Genomic DNA, 23,498 nt, shown 5'->3' with positions numbered 1-23,498 from the left:
GGGTCTTGCCTTTATTAATGAAGTGAGGTTGTGATCAAAGGAAGGTGAGTTTATGAAAGTGAGCTTCCCTCATTCTGCACCTGCCATGTTCTCTTGCCATGTGTGCCTCACCAGGTTGAGGGCTCAGGCTTCAACTTTCTATCTCCCAGGACACTATATCAAGTAAACTTTTAGTATTCATAATTTTTTTAGTTTGTGGTATTCTGTTATAATAAGAGATTAGGATACATGGTCACATTATCCAATTAAGAAAGTAGAAACCTGTTTCCTAAAATAGTTGTAGCATTTTGCATCTGTAATGTGAAAGTGGTCTAGTTTTCTACATCCATTATAACCCTTAATTTTGGTTCTTTTTTATTATAGTCATTGTGTTGTATATAAAGAAATAGTATGCTTTTAATTTGTATGTGCATAATGAATAATGATTCTGAGTACTTGGTCTTACAGTTTTATTTGTCTTCTCTGGTGAGAAGAGTAGTCAAGTTCCCTCCATCCCTAGTGAGTTCTTTGCCTCCTTACTATTGAAACAACAGCATTCTTTATATATTTTAGACCCAATTTCTTTTTGAAATACATACTTTGTAATAGTATGCAATACTATGTAATAATATTTCTTAAGATAGTCCCTTATATTCTTAATGCTGTCTTTTGAGCTCCCTCTGAACCTAGATAGTTACACTATCTACTCAATTGATACAGGCAAGGGGACTAGTTTTTTTGTAGTTTAAGCTCTGAGAAATTACTGGGAACCAATTTCACTTTTCTAAAGACTGGACAAGCACCTGAAACAAAAGATTTACCCACCTTCTGGGTGGCCTGCTAGAAGGAAACAGAAGGCCTTTGTCAAGCAAGGATGTGTGGGTTCAGAGCAGCTGTTGGGATTTTGACAGCAGTTCAATGGGATTTGTACATCTATTTTGGGATGTTTAACATCTCCCAATTCATGAACATGAAATTTCTCTCTACCTTTTTAGCTTTCTTTTTATTCCTGTCACCTAAGTTTTGTAGTTTGCAGTGTTAAACGTCTTACATTTCTTTTATTAAATTTATCCTTAAATATTCTATTATTTGTGGGGCTATTGTGAATAGAATTGTTTCCTAAATTTTATTTCCAGACTGTTCATTGCTATTATATAAAATTACAATTGATTTTTGTATATTGATTTTGCATCCCATGACCTCATGAACTCATTCATTATTTCCAACGGCTGGATTTTCTGTGTAGAAGTACATGATTTCTTTCACACATATGCTTGTATATTAAAATTTAGGGCATCCTAATTTTAAATTAGACAAATGAGAATGCTCTCAGGTTCAGTCCTAGAAAAGGAAATACCTAATGGGAAAAGCTTTCTGAGCAAACTTGGGTATATCATCGCTTGGGAGAGTACGCAACATTTGCTTCATTTACCTATGAAAGACAACCAGAAACCAAATTCACTGAAACCTTTGAGACCTTCCTAAGCACAGAGATCTACATAAAATGCCTGTGAATATTCTAGTTCCTATGGCCTACATAGTCTGAGGCCAAAACCTCACAGAAAAGATGGGCCATACATAGTCTCCAACTGTGTCTGGAAGTTGCCAGGTGGTGGCAATTCTCAGGTGGCACTTTTGACTCTTTCTCTGGGAAATGGGAAGTGTTGGGACTGTATGAAGATGGTAAGACATGCCACCTTAGTTTCTCTGCTTCTAATTAGACTTCTATTTTATTCTCTCTATCTCTCTCTGTCTCTCTTGCTCATTCTCTCATTGATAACAAGTTTGTACTATATAGCCAAGGCTAGCCTCAAACATCTCTCCTCCTTCTGCAGTCTCCTACATGTTGAGATTGTAAGCATGTGATACCATAGCCGCATCGTTTTACAGCCAACACAAAGGTCTTGTTGATGCAGGAAATAAGCTCTAGTCAAGGAGACTAGTACCAAAGCCTGTGGTGGCTGCCTCCAGGAACACTTTACTGATTGAATGAACATTCTGGACTCAAGTTATCACTTTGAAGTTTGAGTCATCTCATATCTCTGAGCCTCTGTTCTTTCTTCCAAATATTAGAAGCATAATAACACCCCCACCTCCACATAGACATGTAGGGTTGCATCAGGGATAGAGGAAACACATTCTATAATATTCCCTGAGAGTTCAAAATGCTAAACAAGTAGTAACAAAAATACATTTACCCACTGCCTCCGTGCTATGAAACATGGTCCAGGTATTGATATTTAGAGGCTAAATTTATGACCATTTTTCTCAGATATTGTTCTCCCAAAGGGTTTTTTAAGTTGTAACAATATAGGTTCTATTTTTATAGAACTGTGTAATGTCAGTTTCATTTGTATGAAAAGAACTTGGCTTTTTCCTTCCTTCCTTCCCTCCCTCCCTCCCCCCCCTCTCTCCCCCTGAGTGGGTCCCTGCACAAAAAAGTGTTGTTGTCATGGCTCTAATTGCTTTATTTGCTTCCATCTGACACTCTGTGACTCCCTGTTTCCCATACCCCAGCCTACCCTAGTACACAGACAAACCTGAGCTTGACTCCTCTTTTCCCTAGTGCCCTATATCCAATCAGTTAAGTCTATAGATTCTGCCTCCTTAACATCACCCAAATCCATCCACTTCTCCCCACCCCACCTGACACGCCTCCATTTTAATCAGTTATTTCTCACCCAAAACTCATGACACAGTCCCCTACACAGACCCTCAGGGGAGCCTGTGTTTCTCTTTATCTCCCTTCTTTTCTCTACGTTGCAGCCAGAATGTCCTTCCTGATGTGCAAGTTATATCCCGGAATTCCCTGCTGGAAACTGTGATTGTCAGAATAATGCAGATCAAATCCCAGACTGCTGAGCCTGGCACACTTGCCTGCTTCTCCCTTTCCTGCTTTTATTGCCCTTTCACTCTGACAATTCCTAACTCTGCAGTAGGATCCTGCTCTACCTTCTTGTCACCTGCCACTCACACATACTGTCTCCAGCACCTGGAATACGTTCCTCAAATATTCTTCCAACCTGCTCCTTTCATAAGCCCGATTCCCAATTACAGCCCATAATACTGCCCCCTCTTGTGAAAACCCTTTCCAGGACTCCTAAGCCTGGGCTAGATGCTCCCTGCTGTGCCCTTATTATCCCCCTTATTCATTCATGCTTCAGTTTCCCTATTTGTTACTATGGCTCCTCACGTAGATCACCATCTCTCTGAGGACATGGATGCATACTTATTCCTGTTATAACCCAACAGCAAATGCTGCATTCTTATCCTGATTTCTTCTAATTGCCTAGATACTGGGAATATTGGTTGCAACAACTCAAAGTAACTTGCCAAACTCAGAATTGCCCTTGCTTGCAATAAACGAGGTCTTACTCCCAGAGGGTGGGCCACCAATTATTAGATGGCATGAGCATACAAAGACTTGAATTCCTAGGTCTCTATTACTGGGATAAAACATCATGAACAAAAGCAGCTTGGGGAAGAAGGTTTATTTTGCATTATAGCTTGTAGTCCGTCATCCAGGGAAGCCAGGGCAGGAATTCAATACATGAAACCGGAAGCAAGAGCTGATGCAGAGGCCATGGAGGAGTGCTGCTTACTGGATTGTTCCTCGTGGTTTTCTCAGCATGACTTTTTTTTTTTTATAATGGCCAGCACCAGCAGCCTAGTGATAGCTCCACACACATTGAGTTTGATCCTCCTGCATCAATCATCATTAAGAAAATGAACCATAGGCTTGCCCCACATGCCAATCCTGTGGAAGCATTTTCTCAACTGAGGCTCCCTTTTCCAAGCAGACATAAAAGTATCCAGTATGGTCTCCTTGCCTTTTTAGGACAGCTCTCAGATACAAAGTTTCTGCCAGAATTGAGTAGGCCTTGGCTGCAACTGTGTTGTGTTTCACAGTTCTCCCTGTACCATCTTCCCAAGAATGTTATTCTGTGATACCTTCTGTACATAATTCATTATGTCCTATCTCAGATACTATTTCCAGGGAATCTAGTATAAGACCATCTTAAAATATCGTCTCTGGAACATAACAGACACTAAGTAAATATTTAACTTATAAACACCCAAAGAGGTAAATGGGTAAACACCCTTTGAGGTTAATTCTAAGTATGAAAAACTTGTAAGACTTGACTGCCTACTTTTTTATGATTTTTTTATTCTTTTTTTTAAATTTAGATAAGAAACAAGGTTGCTTCACAAGTCAGTTCCAGGTCCCTCTCCTTTTCCCTCCCCTCCTTCCGTGCCCTCCCCCCATCCCCCCCCCCGTTATCCCCTCATTTCTCCAGGGAGGGTGAGGCCCTCCATGGGGGTGTCCATAGTCTGTCATTTCATATAGGGCAGGGCCTAGACCCTTCCCCAAGAGTTCAGGGTGAGAGTGCACCTCACATTGTTCTATGGGAGTCCAAAGTCCGTGTGTATACTTGGGATGGGTACTGATCTGCTGCCCAAGGCTCAATAGATTACCTAGGCCTCCTCACTGACACCCAGATTCAGGGGTCTTGATCAGTCCCATGCTGGATTCCCAGGCTGATGCCTGGGATTCAAGAGTTAACCTTTGTCTGGTCAGCTGTTTCTGGGGGTTAAACCAGCCCAGTCTTAATCCCTTTGATCATCAGTCCTCCCTCTTTGATACTGGCTTTCTTGAGTTCAGCTCAGTACTTAACCAGCCACTAAATGTAGTTTCTGTTTCCCAGACTCTCTGGCCATAGGATTGTAGGCTGGCACTCCCCAGATCTATGTCTAAAATCCATATATGAGAGAGTACATGCCATGTTTCTCTTTTTGTGACTGGGTTACCTCACTCAGGATGGTTTCTTCTAGTGTCATCCATTTGCCTGCGAATCTCATGATTCCATTATTTTTTTCTGCTGAATAGTACTCCATTGTGTAGATGTACCACATTTTCTCTATCCACTCTTCGGGTGAGGGACATCTAGGTTGCTTCCAAGTTCTGGCTATTACAAATAAAGCTGCTATGAACATAGTGGAACAGACATCTTTGTTGTATGAATGGGCATCTTTTGTATATATGCCCAAGAGTGGAGTTGCTGGGTCTTGTGGTAGGTTTATTCCCATTTTTCTGAGGAATCTCCATACTGCTTTCCCAAGTGGCTGAACCAGTTGGAACTCCCACCAGCAATGGAGGAGTGTCCCCCTTTCACCACATCCTCTCCAGCATAAATTGTCATTGGTGTTTTTGATTTTAGCCATTCTGACAGGAGTGAGATGGTATCTCAGAGTTGTTTTGATTTGCATTTCCCGGATGGCTAAGGATGTTGAGCACTTTCTCAAGTGCCTCTCAGCCATTTTAGACTCCTCTATTGAAAACTCTCTATTTAGTTCTGCAGCCCACTTTTTAATTGGGTCCTTTGCTGTTTTGGAGACTTGCTTCTTGAGTTCTTTGTAAATTTTGGAGATCAACCCTCTGTCAGATGTGGGATTAGTGAATATTTTTTCCCATTCTGTGGGCTGCCTTTTTGTCTTGCTGACTGTGTCCTTTGCCTTACAGAAGCGTCTCAGTTTCAGTAGGTCCCATTTATTAATTGTTGATCTCACTGTCTGTGCTACTGGTGTTATGTTCAGGAAGCTGTCTCCTGTACCAATTCATTCAAGGGTACCACCCACTTTCTCTTCTATGAGGTTCAGTGTGGCTGGATTTATGTTGAGGTCTTTGATCCATTTGGACTTAAGTTTTGTGCATGGCGATAAACATGGATCGATCCGCATTCTTCTACATGCCAGTCTCCAATTATGCCAGCACCATTTGTTGAAGATGCTTTCTTTATTCCATTGTATATTTTTAGCTTCTTTGTCAAAGATCAGATGTTCGTACGTGTGTGGGTTAATACCCGGATTTTCAATTCGATTCCATTGGTCTACCTGTCTATTTTTGTGCCAATACCAAGCTGTTTTCAGGACTATAGCTCTATTATAGAGCTTGAGGTCAGGGATGGTGATGCCTCCGGACGTTGCCTTGTTGAACAGGGTTGTTTTGGCTATCCTGGGTCTTTTGTTTTTCCATACAAAATTGATTATTGTTCTTTCAAGGTCTGTGAAGAATTGTGCTGGGATTTTAATGGGGATAGCATTGAATCTGTAGATTGCTTTTGGCAGGATTGTCATTTTTACTGCATTGATCCTACCTATCCAAGAGTATGGGAGATCTTTCCATTTTCTGAGGGCTTCTTTAATTTCTTTCTTTAAAGATTCAAAGTTCTTACGATACAGGTCTTTCACTTGTTTGGTTAGCGTTACCCCAAGGTATTTTATGTTGTTTGTGGCAATTGTAAAGGGTGATGTTTCTCTGATTTCTCTTTCAGCCCTTTTATCATCTGTATATAATAGGGCTACTGACTTTCTTGAGTTGATCTTGTAGCCTGCCACTTTGCTGAAGGTGTTAATCAGCTGTAAGAGTTCCCTGGTAGAGTTCTTTGGGTCATTGATGTAAACTATCATATCGTCTGCAAACAGTGAAAGTTTGACCTCTTCCTTCCCAATTTGTATCCCCTTGATCCCCCTTTGTTGTCGTATGGCAATAGCTAGAACTTCAAGTACCATGTTGAAAAGGTATGGAGAGAGTGGACAGCCTTGTTTTGTTCCTGATTTTAGAGGAATTGCGTTGAGTTTCTGTCCATTTAGTTTGATGTTGGCTGTTGGTTTACTGTATATGGCTTTTATTATGTTTAAGTATGTCCCTGTTATCCCAGATCTCTCCAAGCCCTTTATCATGAAGGGGTGTTGGATTTTGTCAAAGGCTTTTTCAGCATCTAGTGAGATGATCATGTGATTTTTGTTTTTCAGCTTGTTTATATGGTGGATTACGTTGATGGATTTTCGTATGTTGAACCATCCCTGCATCCCTGGGATGAAACCTACTTGATCGTGGTGAATGATTGTTTTGATGTGTTCTTGGATCCGATTTGCCAGTATTTTATTGAGTATTTTTGCATCAATGTTCATGAGGGATATTGGTCTGAAGTTCTCTTTCTTGGTTGTATCTTTGTGTGGCTTGGGGATCAAGGTTATTGAAGCCTCATAGAAAGAGTTTGGACTGCCTACTTTTTTCAAAGTTCCCTTAGACATCCTCTTTGTAGGATGAAGGATGCCATCTTTAGAAGGAACACGGCTCCTTTCTTTATAATCTGGCTCAGAATGACACAAGCAGAGAGCACTTAAGGGACATAACTTTACTCTGTGTATTAGTGGGAAAGAATAAAATGTTAATTTGCAAATTATAAATCAAATAGAAAATAGTTGCTTTTCATTATGGTCTTTTTCTGAGTGTTAAAATAACACCCAGAGCTAGTTTTATGTTATTCAAAGATGTTTTAGGTTAAGTCTTTAGGGTACCTTTTAAAAAGACAGAGGACACATCTGAAGATGCTACACAGACTGAAACACCTCAACATTCTCATGTGACAGCATTCATTTCCTGGGATCTAAAGGAGTCCCCTGTTTGTACAAATACAAGATGTGGCTATGGACTTAATGACTTGAACTTGGGGGAAATTTCCTAATGAGGAAAATCAAGATGGATCATGGAAGTTCACTGGGCATGGCTGGGAGACTAGACTGAGCAAATGCATGTATAAAGAATAGAGAGGTCAGGTTTGAAACTTGATATGCTCAAAGTTGAACATCTAGCCAATGACTGACTTCTTAGTCACCATAACCATAGAAATGCAAACAGAGGTATTTGCCTGAGCATGAGTGCATACACACACACACACACACACACACACACACACACACACAGACTTTGAGATATGTATGTTAGATTGTCACCAAAATTTTGCATCCTATGTGACAATAACCACTTAGAACCCTTCATTACTCTGAGGGGGTTATTGTGGTTTGTTTCATTTTTATGATATATACATAAACCAACATATCAGACAATTCTGAAACCATGGTTATTAGGAGGTCAGTGTGGGAGTGAGAAGAGACAGGGACACCTTCATAAGGAATGAGTCACTGAACTTGATGTATTAAGTTATAATCAAGTAAGAAGACTCAGAGAAGAGGCACCGTGATAAGAAAGACCTTCCACATGTACAAACCAAGAGAATTTCGTGACCTCAATCCAAATTCTGCTGATTAAAAAAAAACTTTTAGACTGCTGTCTGAAAAAAAAGAAACAAAAGTATATATATATAAATTCTCCTAGGACCTCCTTATGAGGAGACTGACAGGGTTGACTGCAGGGCTTATTTTAACAATAGAGTGATATCACTAAGAAAGGCATTCTTAGAGATTTGTGTGGTCATTGAATACAAGATGCTTTAGAGGAGAGTGGCTGGAGATGTGTTAAGCAACCGCTACTATTTTTCAATTTCAGTCCTTATCAAATGTAGAATGAGGACAGCGGTTGAGGGATGAGGAAAGGGATGTCAATAGAGCCATTGATGACAATGGAATGGATGAACACATTCGCTAACTCACACTAGCTTTTGGAAGGATGAGAAAGCAGAAGGATGGAGATGATGCAATCATGATTTTAGCACACAGGTGACCTCTGTGAGCATCTATCGGATGGTTTTCAAGCTCTTATGGGGCTGCAGAACCATCAGATATCAAAATTTCAAGGACAGATCTGAACAGGAAAGCTCAGGGGCAATGTGGGTGTCCATCCAATGATGGGTAAAAGAACACAGAAAGAATCTATGTCTTTCACACTGAGAAATTTTGGAAGAGAAAATTTTTAGAACAATCTAGATCTGAAGGAAAGAATTTGGAAATATAGACTTTATGACAAAAATAGAATTTATTCCACTTTTAATATAGTCCCAAACAAATAAGTTTCGGAGGAGAAATATCTCACAGAAATAATTCTGGGGTCTTTGTTGGTAGAAATACCCATTCAGTAAGATGTTAAAAGCTGCATCTTAGAATGTATTACTTGAAATCAATTCTTGGCTCTATCAAAGCCATGAACTCTGTAAAATTTATTATATTAAAATTAAATTAGGAGACTGATACATATTGGCATTTCATTGTGAAGATTAACAGATATTCCATAGAAAAGGCTTAGTCCAAGACCAAACACAGGGCAAGCAACCGTTAATGTAGTCAAAAATACACTGCATACCAAGCACTGTAGTCTACTTTGTTCGACCACCAGCCCCCAAATCATGATATGGAGACGTGCTAATAATTATGCTTAGCCTTAGCATAGCCTTCTTTCACTTGCTCTTATAACTTAATTTGACCTGTTTCTATTCATCTACATTTGCCAAGAGCTTTTTACCATTCTTTCATTCTGTATTTCCTACTTTCTTGCTTCCCCTGTGTCTGGCTGGCTGGCCGGCTCCTGGCATTTCCTTAGTGCCTTTTTCTTTCTTTCTTCCTTGAACCTAAACTCATCCTACTTTCTCTCCCTGCCTGGAAAGCCTGCCTATTCCTTTTCTGCCTAGCTATTGGCCATTCAGCTTTTTCTTAGACCAGTCAGGCGCCTTAGGCAAGGAAGCTAAAATAGCAACACATCTTTACATAATTTTAAAAATACAGCATAAACAAACACAATACACCTTCACATAGTTAAACAATTATTCTGCAACACAAACAAATGTAACACACCTTTACTTAGTTAAGCAAGTATTCCATTCCACAAAAAATAATTACTGGGTTGATACTGAGAGGGTGGCCTGGAATAAGATACTATTAACATTTTCCCATAATCACTGATGCAACATACCTAACTCTTAATTTCTACTACAAGAATCTTAACCATGTTACCGCTTTTGGAAGCATACAGCATGTCCATTCTTAGACATTTCACGGAGTGGAGCCTGTTCTTTGTCATTTGGGTTTGGACTAGATTTCATTGCTTTTAGCAGGTAGGACTTGTGGCTTCCTCTTTGCTCTCTCCAGTCACTCTTTTAAGAGGGGACAACTATGATTTTGTGAGGACATCCCCAAAATCTCACAAAAAGATCTCTGTGCAAGGTTTTGAGTCTTCCTGTCAACAGTCAGAACTGACTTCAAATATGAGGGCAGCCAGTCTGGAATGGAGGCTAAGCCCTCAGATGAGCACAGACAGCCCTGACAGAGAGGCTAACTGCAACCTCACAAAAGACCCAATGACAGAACCACACAGCTGATTTATTTCCATTTTACTTTCGTGTGTGTGTGTGTGTGTGTGTGTGTGTGTGTGTGTGCGCGTGTGGTATCATACCTCCTCCATGAAGTCATGCATCATATTCAGAGGTTGATGTAAGCTATCTTCCTCAATTGCTTCTCCACTTTATTTTTTAAAAGATGTCGGCACACTGACTTTATCATGTTTGTGAGGCTGGCCAGTCACTGAGTCTTCAGATGACGTCTGTCTTTGTGCCACCTGGGCTGCCATGCCTGGCTTTTATCTGGATGCTGGGGAACCAAACTTTGAAACTCACGATTGCCTAACAAGCAATTTACCCACTGAGGTATCTTCCCAGCTCCTGACTCTGACTCCTTGAGCCACAGAAACTGTGTGAGATGATAAATTATTCTCCACCTGGAACTTTCATATTTCAGGATAGTTGGTTATATATGCACATACCGTCTTTCAAAAACACCTTATAAAAATGGACAATTGTTCAGTTAGGATATAGTACATAGACATAGTCAGATCTTGAGTCCAAATCTATGTTTTCAAGGTCCAGCATATGTCTACTTTATCTCTGTGTCCTTAAAAGGAATATGTGGTAGAATAAAGCAGTTCCCATAAGGAGCCAGGACCTGGACCAGTCTTTGTTATAGTGTATGTTGTTTTCTTTTTTTCCTGAAAGGAGCCCAGAGAGTAAGAAGAACCCTTGGAAAATTGTATGTGGATTCTGGGTGACTATAATAAATATGCCCCTGCATCACCCAAGACCCCTAACAAAGATTACTTTTTAGCATTAAAAACTGTGGAGCAAAATTAGCCCATAATGTCCCCGAACACCTAACATTTATATTTCCACCCCCACAGAAATACTTTTCAAATGCTGCATTTTTAATACCCCTATAGCACAGTCTGGAAAAGGCATATGGGAGGCAACAGTCTCTGCTGTAAGTGCTACTTTTCTTGTCTTTCTAGACACATTTTCAGTGAGCTGTGGGCTCGCCTTCCCAGCTACAGACTAAATCATAACCTATGTCTCATTTTTCTTTTCCCTCTTTGCATTTGTGAACATTAGGATCAAGCCTTAGATCACGCCTTCAGATTTATGAAGACAGTGATCCATCATCCACACCCGAGGAGATTCTTTGCCTACCTCGGACTGAATTCTCTCAGAATTTTACCTTCTGACCACCGTTAGACCTGTTTTTCTCATCTTGCACCACAAAAGCCCAACTCCCTTTCTACTTTTTCCAACAGCATAGCTAGGAGAACATACATGGTGGGGGAGGAAAGAGGGGAGGAGGGAGAGAAAGGGAGAGAGACAGAGAGGAGAGGCTGCTGGGGTTTTGATTTGCAATAGTCTCCTAATCTTCATGATTATAAGCATGGGCATGGATGCCATTATGTACACACCTGATATTATGGTGCCAAGCTCCATGTGCTGACTCCAAAACTGCATATAGCAAATCCAATTATATGGAAACTTAGAAGAATAGAATAACATGGTGGGTCAGGCTGACTTCAAACTCAAGATTTTCTTTTCAGCTCCCAGGTGCTAAGATTATAGGCGTGCACCACCATTTCTGGCAAGATATTGTTAAGACTTTCCCTGTAGTCACTCCTCTGTGTACTCTAGCACACTGGGAAATTAGTCTTTAAGACTGCAAATACATTATAGTCCATTGTAAAGCATTTCAAGGGAAAACTTGTTTATTCCTGATTTTCACAGTACACTTTTTACCACACTTATTCTTTTTAAAAATCAGTTATTAAATAGATCTGACTTAATAGTGACTAACATCCTATGTCTCCTGCCTGAAATGCTGTGTTTGGTTGGAGTGCTGCTGGGTTTTTTGTATTTTTTTCTCCTCTAAATTCTTCCCGGAGTCATTCTTTAAAAGGACCGGTTGAAAAGAGAGCTATGGAATCAGCCATTGTTTTTTGGTTTTAATCACCAGCACTGTTTTAAAGTCAAGAAGCTGGAGGAATGGTAGATGGATATAAAGAACAACATTAGTTTCCATTTCCATCTTTCAAAAAACTATTTTAAAAATATCATTGAAAATTTTTTGCTACATCTAATTGGCAAGACCTGTATCACAAAAACATTTACTTATTCTAAAATACCATCATGATTCATTCATAAGGGAGCAGGAGAGAATGGATGTCTAGAAAGAAATTCACAGGTTAGGCTGATCTGGGTGCATGTGGTCAAATCATCAATACTTGTGCGCTTGTGTTTCCTTAGACACAAGAGCAAAACTCTTGACTCCAAGTTTCGGGTGTCAGGAATGGTCAGTGAGAAAAGAACAAAGCGATTTGCTGGCTCTATGGCTGCCTGGCCCACAACGTCAGTCAATAAACACCTCACTGCTATTCTACAAAGAACAAAGAGCTAGATAAAGGTGATAAGAAGAAGTAATGTTTTGAGAAGTTAGGAGGAAGGGATCCAGGTAGGCCATTCTGCTCAGAAACCACTGGAATTTCCCAGGGAATGAATTTAAACATTTTTGATGTCCAATTTAGTATCCTTCATTTGTTCCTTCCTTTGAGTTTTATGGAGAGCCAGGGCCCTCTGGATAGGATACATTTGAGCTCTTGGACATTTCTCAGTACACTGACAGGTACATCCTATCCTATACCCTCGCTGATAGTCCATGGTCCTTTCTTCCCTTCTCTGCTTGCACACATGTTGTAAATGCCACTAGGAATGCCCTGTCTTCTTCTTTGTCCCTATGATTTCAGTGTGCTTCTCAACACCTGGTTCAGGCATCAGGTTTCTAGGAGGCCCTCTGTTAAGGTTGGGGTCTGAGCTGTTTCTCACAGTCTCAAGATTTGAATGCTTGGTACCTGTTGAGCCTGTAAGAAGTAGGGTCTGTCCAGCAGAGACAAATCATTGGCCTCTTAAGGGTTATAGCTCTCTCTGATTCTGGCCCTTTCTCTTCATTTCCTGTCTGTTGATACATGACGATGGAGTGTCGTTTCTACAATCCTACCACCATCTCGTCTCTGCTATGATGGACTAAAGCATCCTTGAAACCACAAGGCAAAAGAAGCTCCTCCTCTGGGAAGCTCCTATTGGCCGGTATTTTGTCACAGTGATGAAAGCAGTCAATATCCTTATATGTAGTAGTAATTCACTCAATACATTATTCTTTATGACTCATGGTCCCTTTGGCTATTCCAGTGAGGACCACCGTCCTCACCCCTACACCCAGAATCTAGACAACTCTAACAGTTGTCGCAACTTAAAACATCTGCTTTGTTGAAGCTTCTTTGCTTTTAGTTTGAACCACATAAAATTGGTCTATCTAGTGGCTTTTTATGTCTCAAATTAGTATTCCCTTCACATCTTCTCACACTAAAAACAACTAGCCGACACACTGGTTAGAAGAGATATTAAAGGCTTGAATTAAAATGAATTTTTGCATTAACAACATAGTCCAGTGATTTAAAAGTTTAATATCACCCAGATCATTAAAATTTGAAAACAGCTAATAATTTCAAGCTTTTGCTGTGGAGTTTTTAAAAACCCTAAAGTGATACTTAGATACATGTGTTTATACAGTCATGTGTGAAACCATACGTAGTGTCTTTCCTCTGGCTTTCTTTTCCATTTCATTCCTTCTAAAAAGAAACTTGATGCTCTGATAATTTAATATACATTCAGCCACAAGAAGGAAGCTGGATTGCAGTTCTGTCCATATTGTCAATACTTGATGGCCTATTCGGTTATAAAACTTGTCTTCTTGTGGGCTCTGCCTCACTAGATAGGTCTACTTCTATTGTATCTGCAATGAGTGACTTTGGTTTGATTTGCACACACTTCTGTAGACTTAGAATTAAAGTAGCATCAATGGTGTTTAATGGTTACATGAAAGTAGATTTTCAAAAATCTGCGCAAAGTTAATTACCCCACAGGAGGACTAAGCTTGCCCTCGGTAACCAGGAAACAAGAACAAAACCAGGTGTGCACATACCCCCTCTGAAACAAAACTGATAAGAAAGTCTTTCTGGTGATCAAGTTGAAGAAAAGTCAGTGGTGATGACGGGAGAATCAGAACTCCCAAATTGCTTCCTTAGAGTTCTTTTGCAAAGAATCTTAAAAGGAAACATAAACATGGAGGGTGGACCAAAAAAAGTGACTGGATTTCATCACAACAGGCAAATGTGAGCTCAAATCCTTTAAAGTGTTAGCTCACTCTGGAGATTCCCAAGACCATTGGCTTATCCCTTCTAGGCATAAGTGAGTCTATATTTTTTGGATATGGGAGAAAACTACCGAGGAGTTTAATTTCATCAGTATCTGCTAGGTCAGAGATTCGGCCATACACGTGATTCCCTTTTATTCAAGGTCACGTTGAAAGAAAGTGAACTGTGCAGTGTTACTTGTAAGACTATCACGGGAGGTCAAGGGACTCCCTGGCCAGGAACGTTAACAGAGAGCCTCTCACTTTGGAAGCCAGCTGTCCCATGCTTTGGTGCCCTCTGATGTAATCCCATCAGTCCCTTAAGGATGCTGCCTTTGGGAGATTTTAAAGCCACTCTCTCTGCATCCGTCTTTACCCTGAGAACAACCAGGAGGATCAGAAGCCGACTGTGCTGCTGGGATTCCCTACAACCCAAACATTACGGGATGCATAGGAGCAACTTTCAATGCACCCTGTGCAGCAGGTCCCTGGCTCCGGAGGGAGGGGTGGGGGTGGGGTGACACCGCTGCTCTCCTTGCTGAACCCGAATGACGAGGGTCCAGTGGCCCAGCAAGAGGACACAGGACCCACTCAGTCGCCCACAGCCCTGTTTTTTGCCTGAAGACCTCTAGGTGCCCAATAGCTTTCTAATTGACAGCTAAGGTCTGTCTCAACCGCGGGTCCCTCCTCTCAGAGCCAAAAGAAACCAGGCGCATGGCACTCTGGGAGATGTAGTCCTCTCAAATGCCAGCACTCTCAATATTCCCTCACAATGGCCCCAGAAAAGAGGATAACCAGTCTGGTGCCAAGGAATCGACATCTCCAGTCTCATTGTGGCGTCAGAATTGAGCTCCAAGAGCCGCTTGGGCGGCTTCTCGGGTGGAGGCCGAAGAGAACGGACTACAACTCCCAGGCTGCTTCGCGCGGAGCAGGAGCCGGCAGCTCGCTTTGCGTGACCGCAGCAGGTTGGTCCTGGAGCAGATGAGCGCAGAATATTTAGGCGAAAGCGAGAGGAGGGGGGGAGCGCGGGGAAGGAGGAGTACCTCGGCCAAGAAAATTATGCATGCGTTAGGCAAGCTCTGAGAGAATGGCTGTGGAAGGTAAGGGACGCTTGGGGCGTTTTAAGCTTCCCTCTTAACCCGCGCACCCCAATCCACACATCCCTGATGAAGCCCGGAGGGGAGGAGAGAAAGAGGGGGTGGCGGCGAGCGGGCCCCTTCCCCCTCGAACCACTTGGTACTCACCTGAGCCCTGCAAGGCCAGGAGGCACTCGCCTTTGAGGGACCCCTTAGGTGCGCGGGACTTCAGGCTAGGAGAGGAAGCAAAGAGCGCGCTCTCCGTCCTGAGCAACCGACTGGAAATGGGTGGGAAAGCGGGCAAGTCCAGAGCGCGGGTTCAGCCCTGACTTGCCCCTTTCCCTGCCAGCGAGGGTAGGCTGGGTGGGCACCTGGCTGGGGATGCTCGCTTTGCCACCCAAACCTGGGAGAAGACCCTAGCCAGGTGCGTCATCCGGAAGGTGGGACCGCCACCGGGGCGAGGACCCCTTGCTGTGCGTCCCCAGCGGGGGGCTGCAGCAGGTATTAAGCCCCTAGAGTGAGGGCGGCTTCGCACCTGTTTCCCAGCAGGTCCTGCCCAGGGTTAGCAAAAGTTCACCGCATCCAAAGTGTGGCCAGCCGCTTGGATTTGGGAAATTCATTTCTTTGAAGACTGCCTTCCTCTTTCCTCGAGCGATTTCTGAACTTCTAATTTGCCATTTTGATTGCACAGACAGAACTGCCTCTTTGGAACTTTCTGGTTAGGAGTTGGGTCAGGCAACTTTGGAGGGATCCGAGGTTTCAAGACACCTTCCCTTACTTTCGAGCGCACAGACTTGTGGTTCAGGGTAGATCCTAGGGGGAAAGGGACACGTGGACAAGAAGGGTTTCTGATGTCAAATCAGTGCCTCTATAAGGAGATGAAATAGGAGTGCGGGGTGACAGGGGGAGCCTGCCTTCACTGCCAGACTCATGGTTTCTGAGTGCACTTAGGGCTAGAGGGGACCAGAAGTAAGAAAAAGGAGGCATGGCTGCCAGCTACTTCAGGTTGCTTGCCAAAGGGAAAGGAGCCGGACAAGAACAAGAAAACCCCACAGGGTTCTTGCTTCTGCCTGGCCTCTCAGCCTCAGGAGACAGAAGGTGAACTATTCTGATCCTTAATTTAAATAGCAACAGCCAAGCTCACACATTCAACCCTTGTAAACTCAGGAATGGTGGCCTCTGCGCCATCTCAGGATTAGAGTCTCAGCCTTTACTTTCAGTTTCCTCAAATGTACCAACAAAAACGAGGACCTCCCCAACATGCAAAACCCTGCCCTTCTTTCAAGTAGTCAAGTAGGTAAGTAGGTAACACACAGGTAGAGAGATAGGTAGATCCATAGACACATGATAGATTATAGGTAGATATGGACATAGATGATAGATAAGTACATAGATGATAAAGATGGAATACAAATAGATAACATAGGTAGATAGATAGATAGATAGATAGATAGATAGATAGATAGATAGGTAATAGGCATTCCACAGAAACAGAAAGCCAACATAGAATCTACCAGTGAGCTTGAGAACAAAGTCTGTTTATCTTCTGCCACATTTTCACCTTACCCATCAGGTGACTTGATTATGATCTCTCTTTTGTGTCCCCAACTGAGGGACACTCCCTCCCACTTGTTGGCAGTCCATGGTGTTCTTAAACACAAGTTCCTGTTCACTCTGAGAAGCATATAATTGAATTAGTCATATTTCTTGCCTTGTGGGAGATTGCATCGGTAAAATCAGACCTTACCAAAACAAGGAATCTGAAAAGTTCTCGTAGATGGCTTCAATGAGCTTATTGTGTGTCCTGGTGACTTCCTTGACTGAAAAATCTCTGTAATAAACAGGAGGCCTTGGCCCTGAATCACAGGGACTGGAGTAGATGGGTGAAGGAAGTGCTTTAAACTTTCTCTAGGAAGGATTCCTACCTGCAGTTTTTGCCAGGAAAGCTCTTTCAGCAGGAAGTAGGCCCTTCCTGGATACTTCCTTTTGGTCCTTCAAGGCTCAGGAAAGATTTCCTCCAGGAACCTATTCCAGACCTTTCACGCTTCTGTCTGTCCAATCCAAGGGGACCCCCTGCTCTGATCTGCGGTACCACAGGGCTTAAATCTACCCTACACTCCCCCACAATATGTCTCTTGCCAGACTCAGAGGTGTTGGAGGGATAGAGACCATAAACTCTAGTTTTCCAGGTATTAGCAAAGACCTTGGCCCATAGCAGGTCCTCCAAAACTGCCAGTGGATTTGCACAGCAAACATTTATAACTGACTCCAAAAAGGTGTCCAAATGCCATAAAAGGGAAGTTTTGAAGTATTTATTCAAGGAAGGGTCCTCTTCTTCAGCCTCAATGTTTGAAGACTCAAAGCTACTGTTTTCATCTGCTGCTCAGAGTGGCATTGACCTCCTAGTACCTGATGGCACTCTTAGAATTGTGTGCCCTTGGACCATAAAGGTGCTAAATGTCTTACTCTGTATAACCATCACATACAGATGTCCCAGGTCAAGACCAAACATTGACCAGTTTATACATGCTCACTGAGAAATAGTGAGTCAGGGAAAGAGGAATCTTATCAGAGGAACTGGACAGGAAATCAGTGTGTGATAACATCTGGGCTTCCATGTCTCTGTAAGAGAAACCTGGGCTTGCTACTGTTTGGTGATTGGGAATAGTGTAGACAGGTCTCATAGAAGGGTGCCTAGAACATAGTCTAACTATAAACGTTGCTTGTACTCACTGCCATCCCTCTCCTTTAAGAGAAAGTCCTACTGCTTAACACCTGCTTCACACCCTCATGTTTTACTTATTCATGCCAGACACATTCTCTAATTAGTGACGAATTAGAAGGCTTTTATAACGCGTAACCCTCCTCTTAAGTAAACTTGAGCTTGTAAAAACTGTTAATTGCAAGTAGGGCCCTTACTCATTTTGCTGAATGTGTGGCTTCCTATTTAAGATGCAAAAGGGGGCCCTTTGTTTAATGTTTTATGACTACTGTGATACACACACACACACACACACACACACACACTCACCGCATATATCATGTTGAATTTAAGAATGTCCTATTTGTTTCTTAGCCTAATTGTGGCCTAGTTGTGGCTTTTGCTTTGCTTTGCATTTATGGGTGCCTGGGCTTTTATATATCTGCCTCAGATATTAATGTCTTTTGTTTAGGTCTTGTGTTTAGCCCAGTGTGTAGCCTCTATGAATAAATGAATGGATGCATGGGTGGATGATTGACAGGTGATCAAATACTAATTGGCACTATGAGTTGTTTTATTTCTGTACTTATCCCCAATGGGATAGGATACTGTAGTGTGGTCTGCATTGTGTTGAGATTGTATTATCATGCCGACTCTTTTTAAATGGAGAAGAAGGACCTCTAGTCACCCATCCTCATGGATAGAACACACGGGCAGTTCTACTTATTGGTGTGATTCTGTCCATCAGAAACAAGTTGTAATAATATGCTGGAAAAGGAGGAAGATGGAAATTCGTTAGAGCAGGCAGTGGTAGATTTGTCTCTGTGGTCTATGAGCAGTGCCTGGCACATAGAAAACAATGACTGTTTCATGAATAAACAAGATTCCTCAGAGCTAGAGAAGAAGAGTGTTTCTCCCTGTCCTTGGATCCTTCTCTACTCCTTTATCCTTAGAGCTTTTTGACAAAGTGGGATGAGTGAGCATTCTTCTCTCCATGTTTCCACGGCAGGCAGGTCAAACAGAATAGCTCCTCTTAAATGGCAAGGAAATGACTTGCAATTTTCAGCACTAGAAGCTCCCCTCCCATCAAGGAAAGTATTTCAAATGGAAAGCTGTGTGCTCTAAATGACATCTATGATCTGAAATTTCGTTCTTAACTGATGGTACATTTGTCGAGTGACTTCTTACCAGTCATTCAGATTCAGTAGTTTTTCTGAAGTAAGAAGGAAAACACTGCTTGGGAGAAAAGGTAATAACTGGAATAGAGGAAAAGAACAGACACTTGTAGCAAAGAGAAGCAGACATGAACTAGTAAATGCAGACTCTACCTACCCACCCTGATTGGAGAACTAAACCCCTAGAAAGGAATAACAGTATGAGATAACAATGCCACTGGATGAGATAATAAGTTCACACTGCTCTGTGGGTGAACTTACACTTGTAGAGGCACCCCCCTCTCTCACTGACAGACTGAGAGCAGTAAGAACTGACACCCATAGCTTCCAGGTGTACCGCAAATAAGAGGAGAGCGGTCCAGAGTGACTTTCACAGGCATGCGCAGATTACTATCCCCTGTCTGCCCCTCCCCACCCACCCCTAATAGGAACCGTGACTGGAAGAAGAGAACCATTCTAATGAAGCCTCCCTGTGCCGTGAAATGGGGAGGTGGCTTCCCTGCCCTGTATGCCCTTCAATGCTATCCCACCTGGTCTTTTACAACTTCTTTTCATTCTGTCTTATGTGTAGTCTCTGAATGAATGGAGGAGACACGAGTGAATTGCTGAGTGGGATTATGAATTGTTTGTATCCCATACCCGCCTTCATGCTGAAGAGCTCCCAACTCTGTTCCCCCGTGGAAGGAGCAGTGAGAAAGTGAACAGGCTTCCCTAGGTTGTCTCAATGCCAACTTTCCCAGCTCTCTTCCAATACACATGCCATCCAGGCTTCCTTCTTTCTTCCTTTTTGCTTAGCTTCATTTTGTTTTCCAGTCCATCCCATCTGAATTACCTGTTGATCGCTGTTTCTGGAAATAAGAATGCTGGCTGTTACTCATCACTGAAAATTCCTGGGGAGTGGCTCCATGAATAAGAGACAAGGCCTCAGAACCCTGACTGGAAACTTGCTGTGGCAGCGGCTCCTGCCACTCCCATTGAACTTGCTGCTGGGCTCTCTCCTTCAGTCTCAGACGGGGCTGGGTCCAATCCCGCAGTTGCCTAACATAGCCCAGACCTTCCTAAATCCTTTCATCTTGCCCTCTCTTCCTCATTGGCCTTGCTGCTCTCATATGCCAGAATGAATGAGGGCAGGACTAAAGAAGGGAGTCAGTGGGGTTGAGGGAAGTGCTGAGTCACAGTGGTTGCTGTGGTGACATGTCACAGAGAGAGGTCACTGCAAGTCTGAAGCCCATACTTGAACTCAGAAGATTTGACTCATTAGGAGAAGGCGGGGGGGCAGTTGCCAGCTCTCAACTGTGGTCCTTAGACAGGTTTTACATGTCTGGTGATGAGCAGTAGAGTGCTGTCCATATGGGCAAAGAACTATGCCAGATATGGTGGCAGAAGTACTGAGGAAGGGACCTAAGCCTATTTCCCTGCCTACACCTCTCCTACCTACAGTTTGGTGAAAGAGAAGCCAAATGCACTCAGTGCTGTCTGTAAGTGCTAAATAAAATTACAAGCAACAATAACGTGGGAGGTCTGAGAACAAACGGGGTATTTAGGGGCAGGCTAATGGAGGAGTAGCAGCATTGAGTGAGCCTTTCATTAGGATTTATGGGTGGGGTAGTGGGTAAAGGGCATGAGACATGTATGTATAATGACATATAATGTGTTCTTCCCGATGGGGTTTCTCCCTAACCCTAGCAGAATGGCTATGGACAAGAAAGTGGAAGGAAGAAAGGGCTCCCAAGTCAGTCCTAGTATATTCTTTTCCCTAAGGGCTCTGTCGTTTGCTTTGCTGAACTTCAGCGCTCTCCAGCCCATCTGGATCAGTGGAAACCACAGGAGCCAGTGAGAGAAGCTGGGCTCTTGTAAATCGTGCTGGTCCCTGCCTGATTTCCTGAAGTGGAGTAGAGCAGTGCCACCCTCTCTGAGCTGGCTTCTAAGAGACATTGTGGCTATATTTAGTCTGGCTTTGCTAAAGTGTGGGTACAAGAAGCTGCTCGTACAGCTCGCCTCCTCCAGTACAGAGAGGGATGGCACAGCTGCTGGTGACAGGGGTGGCCCGCCTCATTGCCTCCCACAGCCGACTTCCCATATCTCTGAGGCCCGGAGGAACAGGTTGGCAAGTTGAATTTCTTTGCTCCCTGCTGCTTCGAGGTTGCCTTGCTGCCGGGGAAGGTATTTGTGCTATTCTCTTCAGCACATCCCAGGTCTCCAGTGATTTGACAGATCTCTGTGGACTGCTTGATGAATGTGGTCCTCAGTTAGCCTTGAAACCTGGGACTGAATAGGGCTCAGGCCGGTTCTTAAGTTCTGCTCAACCTCCCCATCTTGTGTTTGTCATGGTGGGGCCTTGAGCAGCAGTGGTGGTGGCTTTAAATGTGCAAGTTGTGTAGCTAGACAGGCCGAGCAGCTATGCAGAGGAGCAGAGGACCTTCAGCGTGTGTCTGGGCAATGCATGTGGCATTATCTGTGGTTCTTTAGTCCATTAACCCAATGGGCGTACCAATAGACATGACCTCATAGGCACATTAGGAGTGTGGCCTTCATGTCAAGGGCATGTTTAAGACTCAGTCTGGCAGTTGCTCAGTGAGTACTCATGGAATGCTGAGCCATGTGCTGGAGATCAGGCTGTCTATATCTTCCCTTAGTTTCCTGTCACACTCAGGAATGCGTCTAAACCATATCTGGTAGTAGAATAGTAGATATCTAAGTAGTATGATACCAAAAAGTGTAAGTGATGCATTATAAAATGTCTTTAGTTGAAAACATATTTTGATGTCTTCATAACCAGATGATATACATATATACAGGGTAACAAAAGCATACAAATGTATTGGCTTAACTTTTCCTGGGGAGACATGAAAAGATATTTTTTTATCCCATGAAGCGCACCAAAGAGATGATTCCATACCTAAGTGAGTTTTGGGGACCGTACATTTACTTGGGGTTGCTTACAGGGACATGGGTAAGGATTCATCTAAAGGAGCTTGAGCAACTTAAGAGCAGTTGCACCACCGGAGAAAAGATAGAGGAGATGGGCCTAATAAGGTGCTCCGGAATCTCTTCCGAGCCTTGTAAGCCTTTTCTCATTTGAACACGGAAAGGATAGTGGGTCTAATCCTGTGACAGTCATGTTAGTAATCTGAAGCTGCTATGAGATTCAGTATGGGAGCAGGCACACCTGGCCAAGGACAGCGTCCCACAACAAGAAGCCATTGTTCCAGGAAGCTATTCAGTAGAGAGCCATCTCTGACCTGAGTATTCTCTCCCCCAAACGTACTTAAGAACAGCAGTTTTATACGTCTCCTCTCCTGTCCATTCATCACCCAGATACATGATATAGAGGCAGAACAAGAGAAATTCTTATCTTTCAAAACAAGAAAGATGTCAATGGACTGTATGGAAAGGACATTGGCAAGCTGGTCAAATGTCTGTGTCCTAGTTAAGACTTGGGTTAGGTCAAATAACCTTTCTACAGCACAAAATTTGCAACAAGCTTGGCTTGGTAAATGCCCAAGAGAAATATGAGAACTTTCTAGAGGCTTAAGTAACATCTTTGGTGAAATAGGATATCCTAAAATATTCTGGGAAAAAATGATCTTTCTCAATTAGGCTATGAAAATTCAAGTGTGAAATGAAAGATATTGTCCTCCTGGCATAAATCTTGATGGAGAAATTATTTAACAAGTATAACGTAGATTCTTTTTCTGTTCTAAGGATTAACACATTCTTATAATTATAGCCAAAATGTGTTTGAAGAGGACATAAAATAAACTTACCTTCTCTTTCCAGAGCAAGTAGTATCATTCCAATTGGGTCAGTATTATTTTCAATACTCTAGTCTTCATTTGAAGGGTATTCATATTCTCCCATTCTCTCTCTATATAGATATAGATATTTCTTACTTATTTTTTGTTCTGTGTTTTATGATTTCATGTTAATATTTTAAAGCTTTCTAAAACTTGGATGTTTTAGGTGAGATTTTTATACAGTGAGATTGTATTAGTTCTCAGCCTTTTAGAAAGCACACATACTCCTGTAACCACAGTATTATAGAGGTCTAGAACAATTCTAACACCTTGAAAAGTTTGTTCATGCCTTTTACCCGTAGCCCTTGACAACACTGCTCTGGATTGTGTCCCTGTGAGTTTCCTTGTCTAGAATGTCACATAATGGTATCATACATTTTGTAGCTATTCAAGACTGGTACCTGAGCAATACCCTGTGGAGTAGAAATACTGACTTTTATTGAGGACATGTGAATTGTTTCCAGTACCTGTGGTTGTTAGTGAA

General features: G+C 42.5%; 1 protein-coding gene across 10 annotated transcripts in view; it reads left to right on the top strand.

Moving 5' to 3' along the window:
• The first annotated feature begins 15,022 nt into the window (after positions 1 to 15,022).
• The window catches only part of Samd12 (sterile alpha motif domain containing 12), a 439,420-nt gene continuing 430,944 nt past the window's right edge, over positions 15,023 to 23,498 (top strand). For 9 of the 10 annotated variants that reach the window (XR_005870605.1, XR_005870604.1, XM_040730487.1 and 6 more), the window contains exon 1: positions 15,023 to 15,230. Coding sequence is in view for 8 of the 10 variants with exons in the window: in XM_040730487.1 (XP_040586421.1) it covers positions 15,038 to 15,230 (193 nt within the window). In the remaining 2 variants the exon portion in view is untranslated. The other variant, XM_040730492.1, reaches the window with a different exon arrangement.

Source organism: Mesocricetus auratus, unplaced genomic scaffold (assembly GCF_017639785.1).
Source record: "Mesocricetus auratus isolate SY011 unplaced genomic scaffold, BCM_Maur_2.0 Super-Scaffold_100023, whole genome shotgun sequence".
Classification (NCBI taxonomy): domain Eukaryota; kingdom Metazoa; phylum Chordata; class Mammalia; order Rodentia; family Cricetidae; genus Mesocricetus; species Mesocricetus auratus.
The sequence above is the reverse complement of the archived record's forward strand: the minus strand, read 5'-3'. Positions and strand labels throughout refer to the sequence as shown.